The sequence below is a fragment of the Cetorhinus maximus genome, chromosome 9 (assembly GCF_964194155.1).
Source record: "Cetorhinus maximus chromosome 9, sCetMax3.hap1.1, whole genome shotgun sequence".
NCBI classification, from domain to species: Eukaryota; Metazoa; Chordata; class Chondrichthyes; order Lamniformes; family Cetorhinidae; genus Cetorhinus; species Cetorhinus maximus.
This window is the reverse complement of record NC_135887.1, coordinates 40333984-40356958: the sequence shown is the minus strand read 5'-3', so window position 1 is coordinate 40356958 and position 22975 is coordinate 40333984. Positions and strand designations below refer to the sequence as shown.

General features: G+C 42.3%; 1 protein-coding gene across 3 annotated transcripts; it reads right to left on the bottom strand.

The window, feature by feature from the left end:
- Nucleotides 1-4279: 4279 nt before the first annotated feature.
- psph (phosphoserine phosphatase) lies at nucleotides 4280-22518 on the bottom strand. 3 transcript variants are annotated; one of them, XM_078548577.1, is made up of 7 exons: nucleotides 22257-22518; nucleotides 15840-15995; nucleotides 14031-14165; nucleotides 12511-12656; nucleotides 5481-5578; nucleotides 5112-5215; nucleotides 4280-4996 (listed from the first exon to the last, which is right to left on the bottom strand). In XM_078548577.1, exons 1-7 carry the CDS (start codon nucleotides 22295-22297, stop codon nucleotides 4993-4995), a joined length of 684 nt encoding a protein of 227 aa, XP_078404703.1. In that variant the 5' UTR covers nucleotides 22298-22518; the 3' UTR covers nucleotides 4280-4992. The 3 variants fall into 3 exon arrangements, with proteins under 3 accessions (XP_078404703.1, XP_078404701.1, XP_078404702.1); XM_078548575.1 differs by having other exon boundaries at nucleotides 5430-5578; nucleotides 22257-22517; XM_078548576.1 differs by lacking the exon at nucleotides 4280-4996 and having other exon boundaries at nucleotides 5108-5215; nucleotides 5430-5578.
- Between the last annotated feature and the right edge of the window lie 457 nt (nucleotides 22519-22975).

Below are 22975 nucleotides of genomic sequence, written 5' to 3'. Positions count from 1 at the left end.
TACATTTGACTGCCTGCATCAACAATCTCCTCCATCCGCACCCACCAAACACCCCCTCCCACCCAACTCTTGCCCATCTGCAGCTCGAGTCAGAAGTTTCTGGGTTCAAGCTTCACTTGTAGATGGGTGCTTCCTTGTAGTTGAGCGACTGATAGACACTGTTAACAGTCCTGCTTTTAGCATGACATATTGCATCACTTACCTGCTCTGCTGGACACAAAAGATCTCATAGCAACCAAAATAGATTAACTGGTCTTTTATATCATTGTGTGTGTTTACCAGTGAATACATTTCAAAAGTAATTAATTAGCTGTGAAATCCTTTGGGAAGTGGAAAATGCTAGATAAATGCAAGTTTGTTCTTTCTGTGGGCCTTTTCCCAGTCATTTCACCATCTTAACTACATTTTTAAAAATTCATTTATGAGATGTGGGTGTCACTGGCTATGCAAGCATTTATTACCCACCCCTAATTGCCCTTGTTCAGAGGCATTTAAAAGTCAACCACATTGCTGTGGCTCAGTCCATAGCACCCTCGCCTTTGAATCAGAAGGTTGTGGGTTCATGTCCCGCTCCCGGAAACCAATAACTGTGATTGTACTCAAAAGAGTTGCAATCTGTGACTGTTGATAACTCGAAAGAATTTTTTTGCTGTGGGTCTGGACTCACAGGTAGGCCAGACCAGGTAAGGACAGATTTCCTTCAATGAACATTATTTTAATGCTTTTCCACTACCCCGTAGAGATGATGTTTTATAACATCTATCAATATTGGATTAATTAATTTGTAAGTATGTATTAAGGTATTCATTTCTGCTCTGTTTTCGCCTCTTATGCTTATCTTCCAGTTTTCTTTTCCGGTAAAGGCTTATACACAAACTGTTAACACCTTTTCTCTTTACGATTGACCTATGTTTTCATTTCATATGTTCAACATTTACACTTTCTGGAGGTACTTGGGTCTTAACTTCTTGTACTTCATCCTGTAAAGGCTCATGAGGGGCAAATGGAATCCAGTATTTTGTATCTAGCAGCGAATACAAAAGCAAGCAGGTACTGTTGAACTTGCAGTATGCCTTATTTAGTCTGTGTATTGCTTTTTATTTGAGAAGTGAGGACTTTTTCATTAGAGCCAAGAAGTTTAAGGGAAATCTGAGGAGGTCTTCAAATGATATGGTACAGTAAATAGTGTTAAGGTTGCTTCAACTGTTTGGTGTGATAGTAGCAAGGGGGACAAATTTAATGATAATCATGAAAAATTGGCAAGTTAGCAAAAATGTCTTTGCACAAAGTGTGGAATTCCTTGCCACAAGCCACTGCTGAAATAAACTCTTCGAATTAGATTGTTTGAAAGAAAGATGCATTAAAGAATATGGGGAGCAATCAGGAGTATGTGATTAGGTACAGGGACTTATGTGGAGAAAAATGTTGCTGTGGAGTTGATGAGCTGAATGGCCTGTCTTTGTTTTGTAACATTCTATGATTTCAATTTTCCAAGCTGTTTGTAAACCACTGCCCTGGATTTTCCTTGGAAACACAATCCCTACCCCAAACAGGTTTCCAAAGTTAGCACGATTTGAATAACTTGGATGAGCTCCAGGCATTCGGATTACCTCTTATTGGAAACATGTTCATTTAAGACAGTAAATAAGGAAAGACAAGTTGAATGGTTAGATTCCACAGATAGTATAGAACTTCATATAGAAAAATAAGTAACTTTTAAATAATCCACTGTCTTGTACATATTACACATTCAATTAATAGTAAAAATAACCTACTTATCATGGTTATTTTTTAATAATGTAAATTCTACGGCTTTTTTCCTGATGAGGCACAGCTCCAGAATTTCCACTTGGCCCAGAGCTGCCTCTCTGACACCTCCCATATTTCTGCTCCAAGGCTTATTTGTACCTGGGAGACAGGAGCTCTGTACTCTGCTAGGGAGTCATGTCTAATGGGGTCAACTACTCATGAAGACAGGCATCTGGAAAGAAAATCAGCAATCATACTGCTTGATTTAATATTATATACATACACACTATTGTTCAACATATTTGATGCCACTGCTGGAGCCTCTGCATGGCTATCCTCAACATTAGCACAGGTTATTAAAGATTCTTCCGCCAACCTCTTAATACTAGACCTTAACTGGTGGGCCCCAGCAACCAATCTGATCGAACACTAGGAAATGTAATGGAAATCTTGGTAAAATTAAACCTCAGCGATTGTGTGCTATCAGCAGCCTATTTTCTGTAATAGAAAAGAAAATCAGGCATGATTGTTATGACTGCAAAGTTTTATAAGATGTTTATGTTTGGGACTGTCTTTAATTCAAGGTAAAATGGAGCGTGAGTTCTGTCTGACAAGAGGACTGTGTGGCATGGTTACCATACAGACCAGGAGGCCCCAGGTTGAGACTTGCTGAGCAAGGTGCAAAGTTCTCAGCCAAAAACAACAGCAGGAGCAGCTGGGCTAACTTTGTGTCTTCAACATGTGAGAGAGCGAGCGAGCGTGAGAGCGCGAGAGATGCCTTGCAGAGAGTCAGCAGGGAGGAGTGTTGCCTTTCTGTGGACTAGCATGCAGAATGTGGGAGGGAAGGCGGTCTCTGGTTGAAGAGACATATTCCGTATTTGATATTTGTCCTGACTTGGCTGATGGGGGGTAAGAAATCATCAGCGTGGATCTCACTGCTGATATTCGGGACTTATCCGAGAACGCCTTTTGATGGTAACTCAATATTACTACATGGTGAAGCAAACCTATTAGACTGGTTCCTGTAGAAGCTGCAATTCTACAGAGAGCAGGCAGTGAAGTATAACTGTGGCATGGCAATTCCACATGTTAAAAGCTAGAGGAAGAATATATTTTCTGCAGTTTAGAGTGTTAATTGCTTCCCACATGGTGTTTAGTCTATGTTGATCTTTTAGTTTGTTACAGTAAAAGTCTTAACTTGAAATCTTGTCATGAACTTTTCAATTGGATATTGGGAATTCAAATTTCTTATTTAAAAGTTGTCAGTCTCTATAGGGATTGTAACATGATGTAATGCAGTTGACTGATTACCTGATTTGTGCCATCACTGAAATCCCATTTCACCACCATATTCCCTTAATTTTAATCTAATTTGCATGTACCAGCTCACAAACGTGCAGCTACATTTTGGGCCACTGGGTCTATCCACTGTGAAATGGCCAGTAAATTTAATCTGCACCAAAATTTGCTCAGGCTACATGGAAAATATTACTCAAAGAAGGAATTGCTTTAAAAAAAGGTTTACGGTCCTAAGGTAGATTTCCTTCGCTCCTCTTACTAGAGCTTTGACTTTAATTTCTTCCAGGTAACTCTTTCTACCCATTCTCTTTCAGTCAGAGGTGATGTCATCGCAATGACAACCTACACGGCCACTAATCAGAATTAGTTCAAATAGATAAGGTGTAAAATCCAGGCTTGCAGCTCATCTTGACAGAGGAATAACTTTAACTTATGACTGAATTTTTCCACACCTGTCTTCATTCTTGCAAGACAGCCAATGAAGACGAGTGCCATTTTTCTGAAATGTACAGAATGGTGTATTAAGTGGAATAGAAAACACTAAACTGGGGTGAAAATATAACTGTAGGACTAGGGAACATCGGTATAATGTGGGAAAAGGCGAGTTCAACATTTATATCAGGAAGAACTCCTTCACATATTATGGTTAGTATCTGGAATGATCCTCCAGGTAGGAAAGAGAAGGGAAAGCTCCAATCATTCGAGACAGTTGCTGTTGTGATAGGAATTTAAGGTTCAATAAAAGACTTTCTAGTGGGGCATTAAGGGTAGTTGCTAGAAAACTAAGAAATATAGCAAAAGTCAAAGTACAGCTTGGCTGGTTAAGATCTTCATTATAATACATGCCATCGGCAGGACTGCCACCATGAACTGACACAGGTACAAAAGCTATATTTAGTTTTTAGATGAGCTACGAGTTAGGGTCCTTCAAATCAGTACAACCAAGTCACTTCTGCAGTTTGACTGGTGGAATGTGCCTCACTTCATGATTAAATACAAAACTTAGCAATTGTGATGAGAATCAAGGTTTACTTATACATCTGAACAATGGGTGCTGCATGGAAGTCACAACCAACAAATGATGTAATGCAAAGGGAGGAAAAACATTAGTCTGTCATAAATATCAGATGGATGTAAATTAATTTTTATTAAATTTATTTTTTCTATGCCAATAAAGGGACAATTCTGCTTAAGTTCATGCCAACTGATTGTTAATAAAAATTCATAATGGACAATTACAATTCTTGTAATAATTTGTCTCCACCCAATTTTCTTGGATTCATTCAAGCAAAGGCCCCCAGGGCAAAAGGATAGTGCACGTAATAAGTCTCAGGCAAAAAAACTTCAGTTAAATTAATAAAAAGCAGTTATCAAAACTCAACTTAGCAATGTTATGTTTCAATATACTTAAATATTTCAGATAAAACACCATTCTTATATATTTTACAGTACATAAATCGACAAGGAAGGCCCTCACAGGGTGGGCTCTTGTTTCAGCACAGCTTAGGTAAAAGGGGAGGGAGGATGAAAAAGAGAGGCCAAGCTTACTGGGTTCCCAAGAATGATCAGAAAGGACAGTCAAAGCTTTTTATGTTTCTCCTAAAGTAACATTGAATATAGCCTGGGGACCTGCCTACCTGCTCACGTTGGATGTGCAATATAGAAAAGGAGGGGAATCCAAAATTGCAATACATGAAAAAAGCAAGGTTTCCTTGACACCATAACGATTGTGAGTTTTCTTTTCAACACTGAGCAGGCCTCAATTTTTTTAGCCATACGAGAAACTTCTATAGTTTCACTGCAGGCATTAAGTTGAAGTCTTCCTACAGTCAGGAGTGAACACACAATCTGAGACCCATCTTGTGACACTGGCAATTGCGCTCATGGTAACCTTGAACCCAGCCATACCTTCTTTCCAGCTGGAGACTGTGTAGAAGCCAGAGGCTAACTGGGATGGGATCAAGAAGAACAATAAGAGTTAAAAATCATTAAAACATGCTGGAGAATTTTCTCTTCATGTTGGTCTTATATTTTGTTAAAATATATAGCTTAAAAAAAATTACTTTTCCAGTTCTTCAATAATTTCTTTAAAGCTCGTGACAAACCACTTGGCTTTCTCTTTTACTTGCTGACGGACAATATTCCCACCAAATCCGATAAATGCATCCTAAGATAGGAAACCAATAGTTTATTAGGTGTTTCTATAAAAGCATTATTCGGTACATACAAGCAGCAGTCAGGGTCTAATGTGAGGCTGATTGTTTACTGCTGGGATTGATGTTAGTACTAGACAATGAAAAGCTTAAACTTGTGTTATCTTTTAAATATAAATTTAAGTTGCACCTTTGAGGTGACAAATTAATTTCTATATCTGTACGTACTGCAGGAGGGCATGCCTCCAAATCCGTGGCTCCATCTCCAATCATAACAACCTTCTCAAAGCCTCTTTCTTCTTTTAGAAGACTTATGATCTGGCCTTTCCCACCAGATTCTGCTGTTGGTTGGGTTTCATCGAAACCAGCGTAATCACCTGTAACAAAACAAGATCAACTCTCGTATCTGTTATACTTTGTTTCCATCAGGGAGTTTTATTCAATAATACAATTTGGAGGTGGCGTAAAAGAGGAGCAGCACAAATTTCACACATCATGAAAGCTTGTGCCATTTAATCTTTAAAAACTTATCCCACCCCTCTGTTTTCCAGACCTCGCATAAATACAAGGTGATGGGAGCCCTGAACATCTCGACAGCATGCACAGAATTCCTGTCAGATACTAGGAGATGTGACCCATGGTAGAAATTGCACTCGTGTCACACCCAGGCCAACATCAGCAAATAGTCACATGGCATAGTCCAAGTGCAAAAATTAGTAGATGTTGGGATGCAAGTCAATGTGACCAAGTCTGTGGCTAGCTGCTTAACTTGCATAATGTAAACTATTTTATATGTAGTAAGTTCTGAAAAATAGGATTTTACATTTTCTAGAATGTTTTCCATTCCAGAAAAGTTTTTAAAATTCATTCATACGTTGTGGGCGTTGCTGGCCAGGCCAGCATTTATTGCCCATCCCTAATTGCCCTCGAGAAGGAGGTGGTGACCTGCCTTCTTGATCCGCTGTAATCTATGTGCTGTAGGTACACCCACAGTGCTGTTAAGGGAGGGAGTTCCAGGATTTTGACCCAGCGACAGTGAAGGAACAGCGATGTATTTCCAAGTCAGGATGGAGAGTGGTTTGGAGGTGAACTTCCAGGTGGTGGCGTTCCCATGTGTCTGCTGCCCTTGTCCTTTTAGATGGTAGCGGTCGTGGGTTTGGAAGGTGCTGTCAAAGGAGCCTTGGTCAGTTCCTGCAGTTCATCTTGTAGATGGTACACTGTTGCCACTGTATGTAGGTGGTGGAGGGAGTGAATGTTTGTGGATGGGGTGCCCAGCAAGTGAGCTGCTTGCTGTCCTGGATAGTGTCAAGCTCGAGTGTTGTGGGAGCTGCACTCATCCAGGCAATTGGGGAGTATTCCATCACATTCTATCAATTGAGAGTGCACATGCAGAAATATTAAATATTTAGTAACTTCCTTTGAAGTTGGTCAAGTCTGTCAATGCTGTTTGCACTAAGCTTCTCTAGTTTCATGCTGTTGCTGTCAGTTCCTCTCAGAACACTCTACCTCTCTAGGCTATTTTCAGAGCTCCCATCCCCTAATGGTGACTGCAGAGCTCCCTGCATCCTGGGGTATGTCACCTGCATCACATATCTAGCCAACTACTGGTCCAAGCTGTAGCTCACTGACTCATTCAGTCCCTCTCTGCTGCTGCCATGTTCCCCTCTGTGTAGGTTACCAAATGTGAACTCATGCCTCATTTTCCACTCTTAGCTAGTGTCTCTCAGTTTCCTACTCTCCCGCACTCGGTTTGTTTCCTTACACTTCATCAAATCACTGAAATTTACACCATAGAAGGAGACCATCCATCTTGTTCACTTCCTTTAGGGAATGAAATCTGCCATTCTTATTAGGTCTGGACTACATGTGATTCCAGACCCACAGTAAATGCCCTCTGAAATGGCCCAGCAAGCCAGTCAGTTGTACCAAACCGCTACAGAAAACTGAATAAGGAATAAAACCGGATTGACCACGTGGCATTGACGTAGGCACCGGTAAACCCAGCCCTGCCGACCCTGCAAAGTCTTCCCTGCTAACATCTGAGGACTTGTGCCAAAATTGGGAGTGCTGTCTCACGGGCTAGTCAAGCAACAGCCTGACATAGTCATACTCACAGAATCATTTCTTACAGCTAATGTCCCAGGCACCACCATCACCATTTCTGGGTATGCCCTGCCCACTGACAGGACAGGCTCAGCAGAGGTGGGGGCACAGTTGGGAAGGCACATCAACATCGACTCTGGCCCCCATGTGGTCTCATGACATCAGGTCAAACATAGGCAAGGAAACCCCCTGCTAATTACCATCTACTGTCCCCCTCAATCAGTACTTCTCCATGTTGAACACCATCTGGAGGAAGCACTGAGGATGGTTAGGGCACAGAACGTACTCTGGGTGGGGGACTTCAATGTCCGTCATCAGAGTGGCTCGACAGCACCGCCACTGACTGAGCCCAAAATGACATAGCTGCTAGACTGTGTCTGCAGCAGGTGGTGAGGGAACCAAGAGGAAAAAACATACTTGATCTCATCCCTACCAACCTGCCTGTTGCAGATGCATCTGTCCATTACAGTATCAGTAGCAGTGACCTTAGACCAAGTCCCATCTTCACACTGCGGATACCCTCCATCGTGCTGCGTGGCATTACCACCATGCTAAATGGGTAAGATTTCAAACAGGTCTGGCAACTCAAAACTGGGCATCCATGAGGCACTGTGGGCATCAGCAGCAGCAGAATTGTACTCAGACATGAGGTCTGTAACCTCATGACCCGGCATATCCCCCACTCTACCATTACCATCAAGCCGGGGGATCAACCCTGGTTCAGTGACGAGTGCAGGAGGGCATGCCAGATGCAGCACTAGACACACCTAAAAATGGAGGTGTCAACCTGGTGAAGCTACAACACAGGACTACTTGCATACCAAATAACGTAAGTAGAATGTGATAGAGCTAAGTGATCCCACAACCAACGGATCAGATCTAAGCTCTGCAGTCCTGCCACATCCAGTCGTGAATGGTGGTGGACAATTAAACAACTCACTGGGGGAGGAGGCTCCACAAATATCCCCATCCTCAATGATTAGGGAGCCCAGCACATCAGTGCAAAAGACAAGGCAGAAGCATTCACAACAACCTTCAGCCAGAAGTGCCAAGTGGATGATCCATCACAGCCTCATGAATCACAGGTGCCAGTCTTCAGCCAATTTGATTCACTCCATCTGAAATCAAGAAATGGCTGAAGGAACTGGATACTGTAAAGGATATGGGCCCTGACAACATTCTGGCAATAGTACTGAAGACTTGTGCTTCAGAACTAGTTGCGGCCTCAGCCAAGCTCTTCCAGTACAGCTACAACACAGGCATCTACCTGGCTATGTGGAAAATTGTCCAGGTGTGTCCTGTACACAAAAAGCAGGACAAATCCAACCCAACCAATTACTGCCCCATCAGCTTACTCTTGATCATCAGCAAAGATATGGAAGGGGTCATCGATAGTGCTATCAAGCGTCACATACTCAAAGTAACCTACTCACTGATGCTCAGTTTGGGTTCCATCAAGGCCACTCAGCTCCTGACCTCATTACAGCCTTGGTCCAAACATGGACAAAAGAGCTGAACTCCAGAGGTGAGAGTGACTGCCCTTGACAACAAGGCAGCAATTGACCGAGTGTGGCATCAAGGAGCCCTTGTAGAACTGAAGTATATGGGAGTCTGGGGACAACTCTTCACTGGTTGGAGTCATACCTAGCACAAAGGAAAATGGTTGTGGCTGTTGGAGGTTAATCATCTCAGTCACAGGACATCACTGCTGGAGTCCCTCAAGGTGGTGTCCTAGGGCCAACCATCTTCAGCTGTTTCATCAATGACCCTCCCTCCATAAGGTCAGAAGTTGGGATATTTGCTGACGATTGCCAATGTTCAGCATCATTTGCAACTCCGCAGATACTGAAGCAGTCCGTGCCCATATGCAGCAAGACCTGGACAACATTCAGGCCTGGGCCACGCAAGTTCCAGGCAATTAACATCTCCAACAAGAGAGAATCCAACCATCTCCCCATGACTTTCAATGGCATTACTGTGAGGAACCTGTTTTTGGAAAAATTGAAGGACATTGAATTTTGGACATTCTCTCGCGAGTCACTTTTACACTTTTACAAACCTGCAAGATTAATTTGGGGCTGTGAACATGGTATTCTTCAAGAAGCTATGGATCAACAGAGATGCCCAACAGAGACACTTGGACGGGGAAGGGATACTTTGTATATCTAAGTTAAAGTATTGCTGTTGCCACACTGAAGATTCTTGCTGATTGGTTAAAAACACCTGGCTTAAGAGAACTTTTCTTTGAACATCTTAATCTTTAAAACCCTCAGAGTGTGGGTGGGTATGCCTTGGAAGCAAGCTGCAAGGAAATGACTCTTTTACTCTCTTTGCCCCACCTTTTGTGTTAAACCTTCCTCAGTAACATATCAGAATAAATTGTTTTTTTGAAAGTCTGCAAAGTTGTGATAAGTAAGAGTTATCAAGAACAGTTTCACTAACAAATCCGTCTGCAAGACCTTCCAGGTCTATTGTGATCAGAATTCTGTTAGGTCAACAGCACCGAGATCTTTTCAAATTTTATCCTTTTAAAAGAAACTTTTGCATCGTCCAACTATTGCAGGGGGTTGTGTTTGTTTTGTTCAACTATGTGTTTGTGTGCTAGTGTATGGGGATTCAAATATCTTTTTTTAAAAAGGGTATAATCGTTGTACTTCTGAACTACAACTTGTATGTTAAACCAGTTTATTAATTCTTTTCAAAAAATAGTTTGTTTTATAATAAACCAATTTTCTTTTTGGTGTTTACTGAAAGAAGCCTGGTTATAGTCTTCTTATGCTAGGAATAGCAGCACCAAAGGTAAACAATTGGCCAGTTTTGTGAGTAAGTAAAACATTTAAACTATTGTAATTAACTGTGGAGAAGTGGGGCTAGAACTAACTGTGCACTCCGCCCATCTTGGTCTCTAACATCACCATCACTGAATCCTCCACTATTAACATCCTGGGAATTACCATTGACCAGAGAATGAACTGGAACAGCCACATAAATACTGTGTCTACAAGAGCAGGTTAGAGGCTGGGAATTCTGCAGCGAGTTTCTCATCTCCTTACTCCCCAAAGTCTGTTCATCTACAAGGCACAAGTCAGGAGTGTGATGGAATACTCTCCACTTGCCTCGGTGAGTCCAGCTCCATCAACTCTTAAGAAGCTCGACACCATCCAAGACAAAGCAGCCCGCTTGATTGACACTCCATCCACCACCTCCAAAATCTACTCCCTCCAGCACTGATGCACAGTGGCAGTGTGTACCATTTACAAGATGCACTGCAGCAATGCACCAAGGCCCCTTCGACAGTACTTTCCAAACCTGAAATGTCTACCATCTAGAAGGACAACGGCAGCAGATACATGAGAACACCCCACCTGCAAGTTCCCCTCCAAGCCACAGTATTGGACTGACTTGGAAATATATCACAGTTACTTCACTGTCGCTGGGTCAAAAATCTTGAACTCCCTCCCAAAAGAGCACATTGGGCATACCTACATCACATGGACTGTAGCGGTTCAAGAAGGTAGCTCACCACCACCTTCTCAAGGGTAACTAGGGATGGGCAATAAAAGTGCTGCCCTAGCCAGCGACACCCACATCCCATGAAAGAGCCAAAAAAAAAATCTGAGGGTTATAGAGTGCCAAGGATTGCAGAAGGGGTGGGGCCATAGAGGGGTTTGATTTGAAAACAAGGATGAGAATTTAAAAAAAGTGTTGCCAGTCTGGAAGCTAATGTAGGTTATGTAGTTGAACGAGACTTGGTGCAGGCTAGGATATGATGCAGTGTTGGATGAGCTCACACTTATGGAGGGTAGGTGATGGTAGGCTGGCCAGTAAAACATTGAAATATTTAAGTCTAGAGGTAACAAATGCATGGATGAGGATTTCACCAACAGATGAACTGAGGTGGGGCAGAGTCAGGTGACGTTATGTAGGTGTTTTTGGTGATGGCCCGGATATGTTGTTGGAGACTCATCCTGGGGTCAAAAATGACACCAAGTTTCAAACACTCTGGTTCAGCCTCAGATAGTTTCCAGGGAGAGGGATCGATTAGGTAGCTCAAGAGTTTATAGTAGGCACTGAAGAAAATAGCTTCAGTCTTCCCTGTATTTTGTTGGAAGAAAAGTCTGCTCATCCAATAGTTGATGTTGGACAGTATGACAAGCCAGAGGCAGTGGAGGGATTGGTTTTGGTGATAATGAGATAGAGCTATGAGGTGTCAGTGTCCAATTCCTGCATTAGTCTTCTGCCCTGCCTTTTTGTTTCCTGTTTTTTTTACGGTGCTCCCTTCTAACCCTACACTGTTCCCTTGGAAAAAGAGAACAAGACATTGAGGATATATTGAGTAAGTATTCAATGAACAACATGACACGAGGAAGTTCTGAGGAACAAAGGGACCTTGGCGTGTGTGTCCATAGATCTCTGAAGGCAGAGGGGCATGTTAGTGGGGTGGTGAAAAAGGCATATGGGACACTTGCCTTTATCAATCGAGGCATAGATTACAAAAGTAGGGAGGTCATGTTGAAGTTGTATAGAACCTGGGTGAGGCCACAGCTGGAGTACTGTGTGCAGTTCTGGTCACCACATTATAGGAAGGATGTGATTACACTGGAGGGGGTGCAGAGGAGATTCACCAGGATGTTGCCTGGGATGAAACATTTAAGTTATGAAGAGAGGTTGGATAGACCTGGGTTGTTTTCGTTGGAGCAGAGAAGACTGAGGGGCGACCTGATCGAGGTGTACAAGATTATGAGGGGCATGGACAGGGTGGATAGGGAGCAGCTGTTCCCCTTAGTTGAAGGGTCAGTCACAAGGGGACATAAGTTCAAGGTGAGGGGCAGGAGGTTTTGGCGGAGTGGGGGGGGTGGGTGTGAGAAAAAACTTCTTAAACCTAGAGGGTGGTGATGGTCTGGAATGCGCTGCCTGGGAGGGTGGTGGAGGCGGGTTGCCTCACATCCTTTAAAAAGTACCTGGATGAGCACTTGGGCACGACATAACATTCAAAGCTACGGGCCAAGTGCTGGTAAATGGGGTTAGGTAGGTAGGTAGGTCAGGTGTTTCTCACGTGTTGGTGCAGACTAGATGGGCCAAGGGGCCTCTTCTGCACTGTGTGGTTCTGTGATATGGTCAGTAGCTCATTTCCTTCTCCTTTGAAACTTCCTAAACAAAGGTTTCTGGTCTAGAAATAGCAGATTCCCAACACTGTGATCCTTACCATTGAAGTAAAACTTCAGCTTGTTTGCATAAACATTGGATAAGGGAACATTTATCCTTGCTGCTACATGTTCTACTATGCTCTTGAATCCACCCGATATCAGGAAGACTTGCACACCACGCTGTTGAAGACGATCAACCAGATCCCTGTTTTAAAAATAAAAGTTTAAAGAAACAGTTATACTTTCATGGGATCAAAACTGAACAGATTATTAAATAACACAGACACAATCAACTTTGAAAAAATATTTTCATCGCATCAGCTTTCGCCATCGCTACCCCTCCGAAACTGACCGCAACTTCAGGATTTAGCACAAGTGCAAATTAATATAGAAATCCTGAAACTGTGGTTTATCTTTCACTGCTGTATCACAGATTGAGCTGCAGATCCCCCTCTGCTGCCCTGTCAGAGCAGGAAATGCGCAAAATCAATTACAGTTAGGGAGAATTTCCCTTGCTCCATACTCATATTGCTGTTAGAAACCCCATGAAAAGTTAAGCCTTGTTCAATGTGGCTTTGTGTAACAATTACTACTGAAGAACCTATCTGGCCCTTGGGGAAAAAAATTAGATTTGTAGAATGTTATTAAGTGTCTCAATTTGCTAATTACAAGATTTTTAATTTTTAAAAAAAATGTTCGTTCATGATATTTCAACTTCTAACTTAACACCCTATGTCCCAATCTTCATTTTATTCTCTAAAATTTTTTGAAGGGAATTTGCTTAGCAGCACTTTCCATTTCCTGGTTGACGGTCTGTGAGAATTCTTCAACGTGATTGGTTGCTTTGACAGCTTGAGGACATCACTGCAGCTCAAATGGTGGGAATCTAATTAAAGTGTGTTACAATCAATTGCACAGAGAGAGGGGCAAGGTTCTTGCTATAGAGATTGCTGGAACACTCAGCCTAGGTTTCATCAAGGGCAATGGTGAGCGTCCTTGCTTCACCGCTGACCGCAAAGTCCGGGCTAAAGTTTCTTTCCCCTCTATCTCCGGCCCCACTTTATATGTTATTTTTCTTCAATCCCCAAGCCAGAAAATAACCTCTAGCTCCCAGTGGTTCGAGCTGTAAATGATACACATAGTACTGAGCTTCCGAGCCTGGGGTGTGGGAGTGTAGATTCTATTCCAGGCCTGCTTTAATTAGACCATCTCAAGCAGGGCTGATTCTGTAGCTACTACATTTACACCTCACAATCCCTGCAACAAGAAATAATCGAAAAAAAAATAGGGTCCTATTGTCTGATCACTATTTGTAAGCAGAGATGCTGGTGCCCCTTTCCATTCTAGGCACCCACACAAAGAATAGTCCCTATGATGAGGATCAGTTCAGTGCCTGAAGATTTCTATACAGCATATGCGCCAGAAAAGGAGAAATAAAAAAAAGTTTTTTTTCTACATTTACTACATGAATGCAAGTAACTTCTTCCCTCTTGCAATTACACTACTTCTATTGTAACTCTTATCACCAGAATCACTTTTTTTTAAAAAAAAACATTTAGAGAGTGTGTCCATGACTTACTTGATGTCCTCTGTCAAATAAGGAGGATGGTCAGTTATTAATTTGTTCACTTGTTCTCGTGAAGGTCGTATTAAAGCTAGACGTTCTGTTAAAGCCTTCTTAAATGGGACAGCCCCTCCCATTGCATTTCGAGTCCTGTAATAAATTTTTTAAAAAAGGCAATTGGAGAAAGTCACTGAATGTGACAACATACTTCACAAATGAAGACATCCTTCGTGGAATTGCATGGTGCTGTGCTAAGTTGGACTCTCAGGATAGATCTAGCAACTTCACTAGGCATTCATGAGGCATTATGGACCATCAGGATTGAATATGGTCATATTCTGTAATTTCATGGTCCTAATTTCTCTCATTGCTCAATCAAAATAAAGTTGAAAGACCAACCCCAGTACAATGCAAGCTGTAAAAGGGAATGCCAGGAGCAGCACCTAGCATACTTCAGACTGAAGTACCAACCCAGTGACAGGATTACATTGAGATATCTTCATCCTAAAGACGAAGAGCATGGTCACGTAACCAACGGGCAATAACCAAACTCTCTGGGCCTACCATACCCAGTGAAGAATAGTGGCGGAAGTCCAGCAAATTTAACAGGTAGAGGAGACTCCATGAGCATTGTCATCTACAACTATAATGGAGACCAGCATTTGTGCAGGAGACAAGCTCCAAGTGAATGCAGCCAAAAATACTAAATTTGTTGATCCTACTCAGGAGGAATAAGGAGAGGCAATGTAAATTGAAGGGTTTCAAGAAGAGAAAGACCTAGTGGTTCACACACACACACAATCATTGAAGGTAGCAGGACAAGAGAAGGCTATTGAAAAAGCATAAGGAATCCTTGGGTTGAAAAGAGAGTACAGCAGGAACAAAGTTACACAAAACCTTTATAAAACACTGATTAGGGCTTAGCTGGAGTATCCTGCTCAATTCTGGACAGCAAGCTTTAAAAGGAGGATGGTAAATTCCTCAGAGGATGTAGAGAAAATTCACTGGAATGATACCTGGGATGTAGGAATTCAATTACACAGACACTAGAGATGTTGGGATTGTTCTCCTTAGAGGAGTGAGGTTAGGAGGGAATTTAATGGACATTTTCAAAATTATAAAACTATTTTGATAGAGTAAATAAAGGAGAAATTGTTTTCATTGGAAGGTCAATAACCAGAGGACAGAGATTTTAGATAATTGGCAAAAGAAACAGGAGCAGAGAGGATTTTTTAAAAAGTGCAGTGAATTGTTAGGATCTGGAATACAAAGGGAAGCTCATTCAATTCCAAAAGGAATTGAATAAACACTTGAAAATGAAAAAAAAAAATGCATGCCTACAGGGGAAGAGCAGGGGATTGGGACTAATTGAATAGTTCCTTCAAGGAGCGTGTATAGTAACAATGGACTGAATGGCCTTTCTCTTCACAAGGTTCCCACCATCACAGGTCAAATCCAGTCAAATCAGTCCATTCAATGTCAAAAGCACTTGATTTTTTTGTTCCAAACATCCGAATATCACATTAATTTCTAACCCATATGAGAAGAACACACGCACACGGCTGGCTTTCTTACTGCAATGTCTATATTGGAACAACTGCATCCTACTTTATTACCAGATGAGCATTCTAGCCAAAGGCATCATTGTGATTTACAACATCATTAAAACATACTCTCAGGTCACCAGTCAACTATAACTTGGAGAATCAGCATTTAAATTTAAGGGCTGAAAATGGAAATATGGCTAAAAATAGATAAGGACTGTTGACTGGTTGTACTACGACGGACTTTCCATTATTAAAAGCAAAGACCATGAACACCTACATTTCGGCAACATCATCACCGACTCCACAGAACTTCGCTAGTTCATCAATTCCTTCTTCTTTTATCACTGTGCTGTCCACATCAAAGCACACGGCATCAGCACTGCGAAGAACTGCTTTTGTTTCAGCGCGTGTAGACATATTGCTTTGCAAATTCCTGTATAAATCCAAAAATTGCAAAATGATAATCCTATAGCATCCTGCACAGGCAAAAGCTAAAAGGTGACTAGACCATTGGTGCCCCACATGTACACAACGTACAACCTACAACATAGCATCTGATGTCCTTTGGGTCAGATTGTGGTACGTTCCTTCACATTCCTCTCTCTGTTCCTGTCTAACTTCAGTCCCTAACCTACCAACAAATTGTAATTGCTATCATCACTCCTCAGTAAGGCTATGACCAACTTTGTCGAAGATACCCCGATGGGATAATTTTTTAAAAATTATTTCATGGGATGTGAGCATCATTGCCAACGCCAGCATTTGTTTCCCATCCCTAACAGCCCTTCAGAAGATTGTGGTGAGCTGCCTTCTTGAACAATGCTGTTAGAAAGGGAGTTCCAGGTTTTTGACCCAGCGACAGTGAAGGAACAGTGATTTTGTTCCAAAGCAGAATAGTGTGCAACTTGGAGGAGAACTTGCAGGTAGTGTTGCTGCCATACTTTTGCTGTTCTATTCCTTCTAGATGGTAGAGGTCGAAGATTTGGGAGGTGCTAATTGATGGAAGCAGATTGTTCTAAGGAAGCGACACGAGTTGATAGAAAGTGTTTTTGGTGAATGTTTGCTTCAAGTATTGCACAGGCTCAAATCAAGGGCATTAACTAATCTGTGACCCAATTTTCTTGAATTTGGCATCCAGCTGAAGAACCATCCCGGATCCAAAAGAATTTTATCTAGCTCTTACTTGGCCTAGTCTTATCCAGAAATTAATGGCTTACAGTGTATACAACATAGGCTAAAATTATACAGTTGAGTTATGAGCCAAAAAACTCTCCTCTAAAACTTCCTTTAATAAATCTACATCTTTCCTGTGATAGAGATCAAAACTGAATATTGCATTCCAGTGCAGCCTTTATACCCAACAAGATATTCTTATATTGCAGCTTTAATGCATTAAGATGGCCTAAGGCACTTCACAGGCACATTATAAAACCAAGAATGACACCAGGCCACATAAGTAGTATTAGATGACCAAAAACTTTGGTCAAGAGATAGGGTTTAAGGAGTGTTTTAAAAGGAGGAAAACAAGATAGAGGTGGCGAGGTGCAGGGAGGCTTTCTTGCTGCAACTCCTGTAGCTGAAAACTGCATCCTACTTTATTGCCAGATGGGAGTAGTCACAGAAGTTACATCATTATGATGCACAACATAATTTAAAAACCGTTCTCAGGTCACTGGGTAATTACAACTTGGAGAATCAGGATTTAAATTTAAAGGGGTGAATAGGAAATATTGCTCAAAATGTGTACTCATGCCAGTCTTCCATCTTATGAGATGCTGATTTGCACCGTGGTGGTCAACTTTGTTAAGCATCACCAGGTGTGGCTCAGGAGCCCACTCTGGCATGGCAGTCTCTGCTGCATTTGCTGCAGAGGAAGACAGTGGCTGGAAAGCTGCATGATTCACTGGCCTCTGTTTTCTCTGGGCCCTATTCTCGGTCAGTTGAGCTTTATGTTTCTGCGTGCCTCTTCCAATGCCCTTCCAAATTGTCAGCCTCCAGAGGTCATGGCCAAAAGCGGCCGTCTCCCAGTCGTCAATGCCAATGTCCACCATCTTCACATCTCACTTGAAGGTGCCTGCGTAGCAGAGGTATAGACGCCCAGAAGATCTTAACCCAGTGGCTAGCTCACCATAAAGAAGGTCTTTGGATATTCGGCTGTCATCCGTCTGATGCACATGGCCAAGCCAGCACAGACATCTTTGGCTTAGCAATGAGCGTATGCTGATGGAATTAGCACACCGTAGGACCTCTGAGCTGGTAGCCCTGTCCTACCAAGAGATGTCAAGTATACACCTGAACCAGTGAAGTTCAGCCTTTTTTTCTGCCTAGCATTTGTTGTCCAGGTTTCACCACTGTAGAGGAATACACTGAGGACTCAGGCTTGGTAGACTTACAGTTTGGTGTTCTCAGTCAGGTTGCTTTTGTTCCACGCTCTCTTACCCAGCTTTGACATAACAGCTGCAGCTGCAATGTGTGTGTTGATTTCAGCATCAAGAGGCAGATTGCTGGTGATTGTGGAGCCTAGATATGTGAAACTTTCAACAACCTCCAGCATCACATTGTCAATGCTGACAGATGGTGATATGGCAACATCCTGGAACATGACATTTGTCTTCCTGATGCTGATGGTCAAACTGAACTTTACAAGCATGAGATGGGCTGTCCATTTGCTGCTGAAGGTGCTCCTCAGTGTGGGATGCTAGTGCGGCATTGTCAGCGTGCAGCAAATCTCTGATGACGACCTTTGTCTTGGATCTCAGGCAGGCAAGGTTGAATAGCTTTCCATCAGTTCTGCTATGTAAGTAGACACCCTCTGTAGAAGACCTGAAGGCATAGGCCAGCAGCAAAGAGATGAATATACCCAAAGAGTGTCAGTACCAGAACACAACCCTGTTTGACCTCACTGTGAATCTCAAAGGGCTCCAATGTTGCTCTATCATAGCTGACCTTACCCATTCTGTCGTCATGGAAAGAAATCACATTGAGTGGCTTTGGTGGGTAGCCAATTTCCTCCAGTAGTTTAAATAGATGGTCTCTGCTCACATGGTGCATGGTCAAAATGGGTAGGAATTGTTAAAAGATAGTACTACACTACCACACTCACTACTTATAACACTAAACTGACTGTTTCAACAACCTGCCCATTAAACCCTCAAGCACATTGCAATTTCACATTGATCATTCACATTCTTGCTTCTAACCAATCCCATGACCTTGCATTTCTAATCAATTCATTCATAGGGTGATAGGTGTCTATCTTTATCCACCACAAGAGGTGTCAGCTGTGGCTCAGTTCATAGCACCCTTGCCTTTGAATCAGAGGGTTGTGGGTTCATGTCCCACTCCCGGAAACCAAGAACTGTGATTGTACTCGAATGAGTTGCAATCTGTGACTGTTGGTAACTCGAAAGAGTTTCCCGGAAAACCAAGAACTGTGATTGTACTTGAAAGAGTTGCGATCTGTGACTGTTGATAACTCGAAAGAATTTTTTTTTTATCCACCACAATGCCTCCCAGGTGTATCCATTGAGATCTATTTGACCCACCAATAGGCCATTTGATAAATCTGCTGCTTCTTGTCAAATGTTGGTGCATAACCACTTATGCTGGAAACAGGTGACTCTTGCTGTAAGACTATCGAGGAAATATTGGCAACAGAGAATGGTCTAGTCAAAATTCAGTGGTTTTGTCAGCTGAACCAGAAAATTCTCCAGAACGATACTAGCAAAGTGGTAATGCCTAGAAATGGGTAAGTACCAGGGAACAGTAGCATAGTGATTAGATTACTGGACTAATGATCTGGAATCAAGTTCAAAACCCAGTACAGCTGCTGGGGAATTTAAATTCAATTAAGTAAATTAATCTGGAATGAAAGGATTTTGTGAATGGTGATAATGATGATTATGTAAACTGTCAGTAAATACCCATCTGGTTAACTAATGCAATTTAAGGCATCCTTAGCTGGTATGACCTATATGTGACTCCAGACCCTAAGTAATGTGGCTGACTCTTAACAGCCCTCTGGAATTGCCTAACAAACCACTTACCTGTCCAGGGGGAAATAGGTGATGGGCAATAAATGGGGCCTTGACAGTGACAGCCACATCTCACATATGAAAAAGGTCAGATAATTAGTACTCCATGTCCAAATGCAGCAAGAGCCAGTATATATCCAGGCTTGGGCTGACAAGTAGCAAGTAACATTCGCACCACACAAGTGCAAGGCAATGACCATCTCAAACAAGAGAGAATCTAACCATCGCCCCTTGACATTCAATGGCATTACCATCACTGAATTCTCCACCATCATCAACATCCTGGGGGTTACCATCAACCAGAAACTGAACTGGACTAGCCATATAAAAACTGTGACTATAAGTGCAGGTCAGAGGCTAGGAATCCTGCAGCAAATAACTCACCTGCTGACTCCCCAAAGCCTGTCCACCATCTACAAGGCACGAGTTAGGAGTGTGATGGAATACTCTCCACTTGCCTGGATGAGTGCAGCTCCAACAACACTCAAGAAGCACAACAACTTCCAGGACAAAGCAGCCCACTTGATTGGCATCCCATCCACAAACATTCACTCCCCCCACCACCAATGCACAGCAGCACCAGTGTACCATCTACAAGATGCACTGCAGGAACTCACTAAGCCTACTTTGACAGTACCTTCCAAACCCATGACCACTACCATCTAGAAGGGCAAAGACAGCAGACACATGGGAACACCACCACCTGCAAGTTCCCTCCAAGCAACTCACCAACCTGAGTTGGAAATATATCACTGTTCCTTCACTGTCACTGAGTCAAAATCCTGGAACTCCCTCCCTAAAAGCAATGGGGGTATACCTACACCACATGGACTGCAACAGTTAAAGAAAGTGGCTCACCACCACCTTCTGAAGGGCAATTAGGGATGGGCAATAAATGCTGGCCTAGCCAACATCACCCACATCCCATGAATGAATAAAAATAACTCTAGAGTAATTCACACCTTCATTCCTATTTATCTTACAAATTTTTTGCCTCCCTGTTCCAACCCTACCCAGCACCTATAATCAACCAATCTAGCTATGCAAGTTATAACAACTTGGGAGTTTCTGTTGCCAAGTTTTACTGACTCACTGGTCTTCAGTTTAATTGATTGTTCTTCAAGTATAAATATTGAAACCCATTTAAAAAGAAGTTTCTATCAGGGGTATCGAAGTCTTTGAAATCTGGGAGGGCATATAAATGCCTAGAACTGTCAACAGCATTAATTAGGCAGTCTGGTGGTGTATTTTGTACATGCAGGTGATGATGGAACTTGTCACAGTCAGCATGCTGGAAGTTTATTTAAACTTTCCCACTGATCAACAAAGCTTCCACCTTCTAAGTTTCCTTCTTAAGTGCACGATGTTACTCTGTCAACCTTCTCATTAGGAACAGAGTGGCATTAAGTTTGCAGGCCCTCATTAGTATGTAGTCAGAGCTGGCCAATGGTTGGGGGGGGAGAGATGTTATTTCTGGATTAATCTTTTGTTCGTCTGTTTATACATCAAGTTCTCTTTCCTCGGGGTTTAATTACTAGACTCAAATAATTTCTCTTCAATCAGTTTTTGTAGAGTGAAGCCACGTTTTGGGAAATTACCGGGACAATTATTATTTGGGACAATAATCTCGCAATTATCTTGCTCATAGAATTTGTTAAAGCGCAAGGATTTAGGGCTTCCTAAAACATCAGTGAATCAATGCCCTATTATTAGCAAAGGCCTTTTGAAGTTGTAACAAAATGGATCAGTCCCTGCCAAATATACGTGAGAAATTTTGAACTGCAGATGTGATTTTATATAGTCCCACTTTCCTGCTTTCCTTATTTTCATCTTTTTCCCAAATATCTAGTGACTTTTTGAATGCCGTAACAATACAGAATCAAGCACCGCATACCAATAACTCGATGAAAAAATCCTTCTAATCCCTTCCTTCATGCAGCTAATTGGGGAGATCTTTTTCTGTAAGATAAAAGCAAAATACTGCAGGTGCTGGAAATCTGAAATAAAAACAGAAAATGCTGGACTCCAAGAGTCATACGGACTCGGAAACGTTAACTCTGTCTTTCTCTCCACAGATGCTGTTAGACCAGCTGAGTTTTTCCAGCGTTTTCTGTTTTTATTCCTGATTTTCTGTGATGGGTTTTAATGGTTTTCCGTGGTTGGCAATTTGAACACCTCTGTCAGTCCCCTTGCTTCCTGGTCAGCCATACAATGAAAGAATACTGGAGCCTCTGCCATTACCATGCATATTTCCAGACTACAACATGCATGTATAAAGTACATATTCCCACAGCAACTCGGGCTCCCGGAGTGACTGTAAACACCCGCCACCACCAGTCTCCTGCAACAATCTCCTCGGGGAGGCGAGAGAGAGCTCCTTACTGCCCAGTCAGTTCGGGCCTCCACAGCAGACTCGCAATCCAACTTTATCTCCAGACCATGCAATCTCTTGTTTGCAAACCCCAAGAAACCAATCGCGTGAATTGCTGAAAAACTATTCACAATAAAGACTTCCGTAAGTTAGATTTTCAGCTATCGGCGTGCCCTTCACCTACGTCCCAAGGCAGACGCATCTGCTCAGCCTTGAATCCTGAAGAGAAAAGCCTCAAAAACCAGCGAAGCTCCAATGTAGCTGAATATCCAGCCCATCCTACACTCACCCCCGGGGTGTGCAGGCTTCCAGCGCAGGAAGCAGCTTCATTCACAGTGTATCATTCAAACTCCGACAATCTTAATCTCACTCCTTTCAATGTGGCCACAAAAACAAACACGTAAAAGGTGTTGGTCAAAGGACTTGGTTTTATACAATATAAAGACCGCATGAGATTTCCTTCCAGGCTGTTCGAAGACTCAAAGTGCTTTATTCTTTGTATAAAACAGAAACACGTCACTTAACTTTAAAGCCCCCAGGGTAAATCACAAGATGCGACGTCACTTTAACCAGACTGGAGTCACCAGCATTTGGAGCCAATGAAAACCCTCCGCACACTCCAGGACCCCGTCTTAAGTAGCTAATTAAAAGGGCAACATCACATTCTTGTTTGTCACCGTTAGTGGGCCCCACCGTACAAATTATTTTGTGTATAAATGCCAACTCTTGTCATACTACCTTCCAGAAAATGGAAGAAACACTATGCTCTCTTAATTTAAACTTCTATGTTTAAGGATCAAATGCATGGACAAAGTTTGTAGAATGCTTTTTGATAACCAGTCCTACGCAATACTATATTTTATATCACTGCCCAGTGGACTTATCATGTTGCACATGTAGTTTGAAAATGAAGGGCTAATGAACTGTGAGGGGGGTAGTGTTAGACACCAAGAAGACATAAGATAAGATCTTAAGAAATAGAAGCAGGAGTAGTCCATTTGGTCTATC

Excerpts from the sequence above, each read along its gene's own strand:
- psph (XM_078548576.1), bottom strand. The coding sequence starts at position 22,297 with ATGAAGCTGCTTCCTGCGCTGGAAGCCTGCACACCCCGGGG. Across the intron at positions 15,996-22,256 it reads GAAGCCTGCACACCCCGGGG|GAATTTGCAAAGCAATATGT; the intron begins GTGAGTGTAGGA and ends GGATTTATACAG. Across the intron at positions 14,166-15,839 it reads GGTGATGATGTTGCCGAAAT|GACTCGAAATGCAATGGGAG; the intron begins GTAGGTGTTCAT and ends AATTTATTACAG.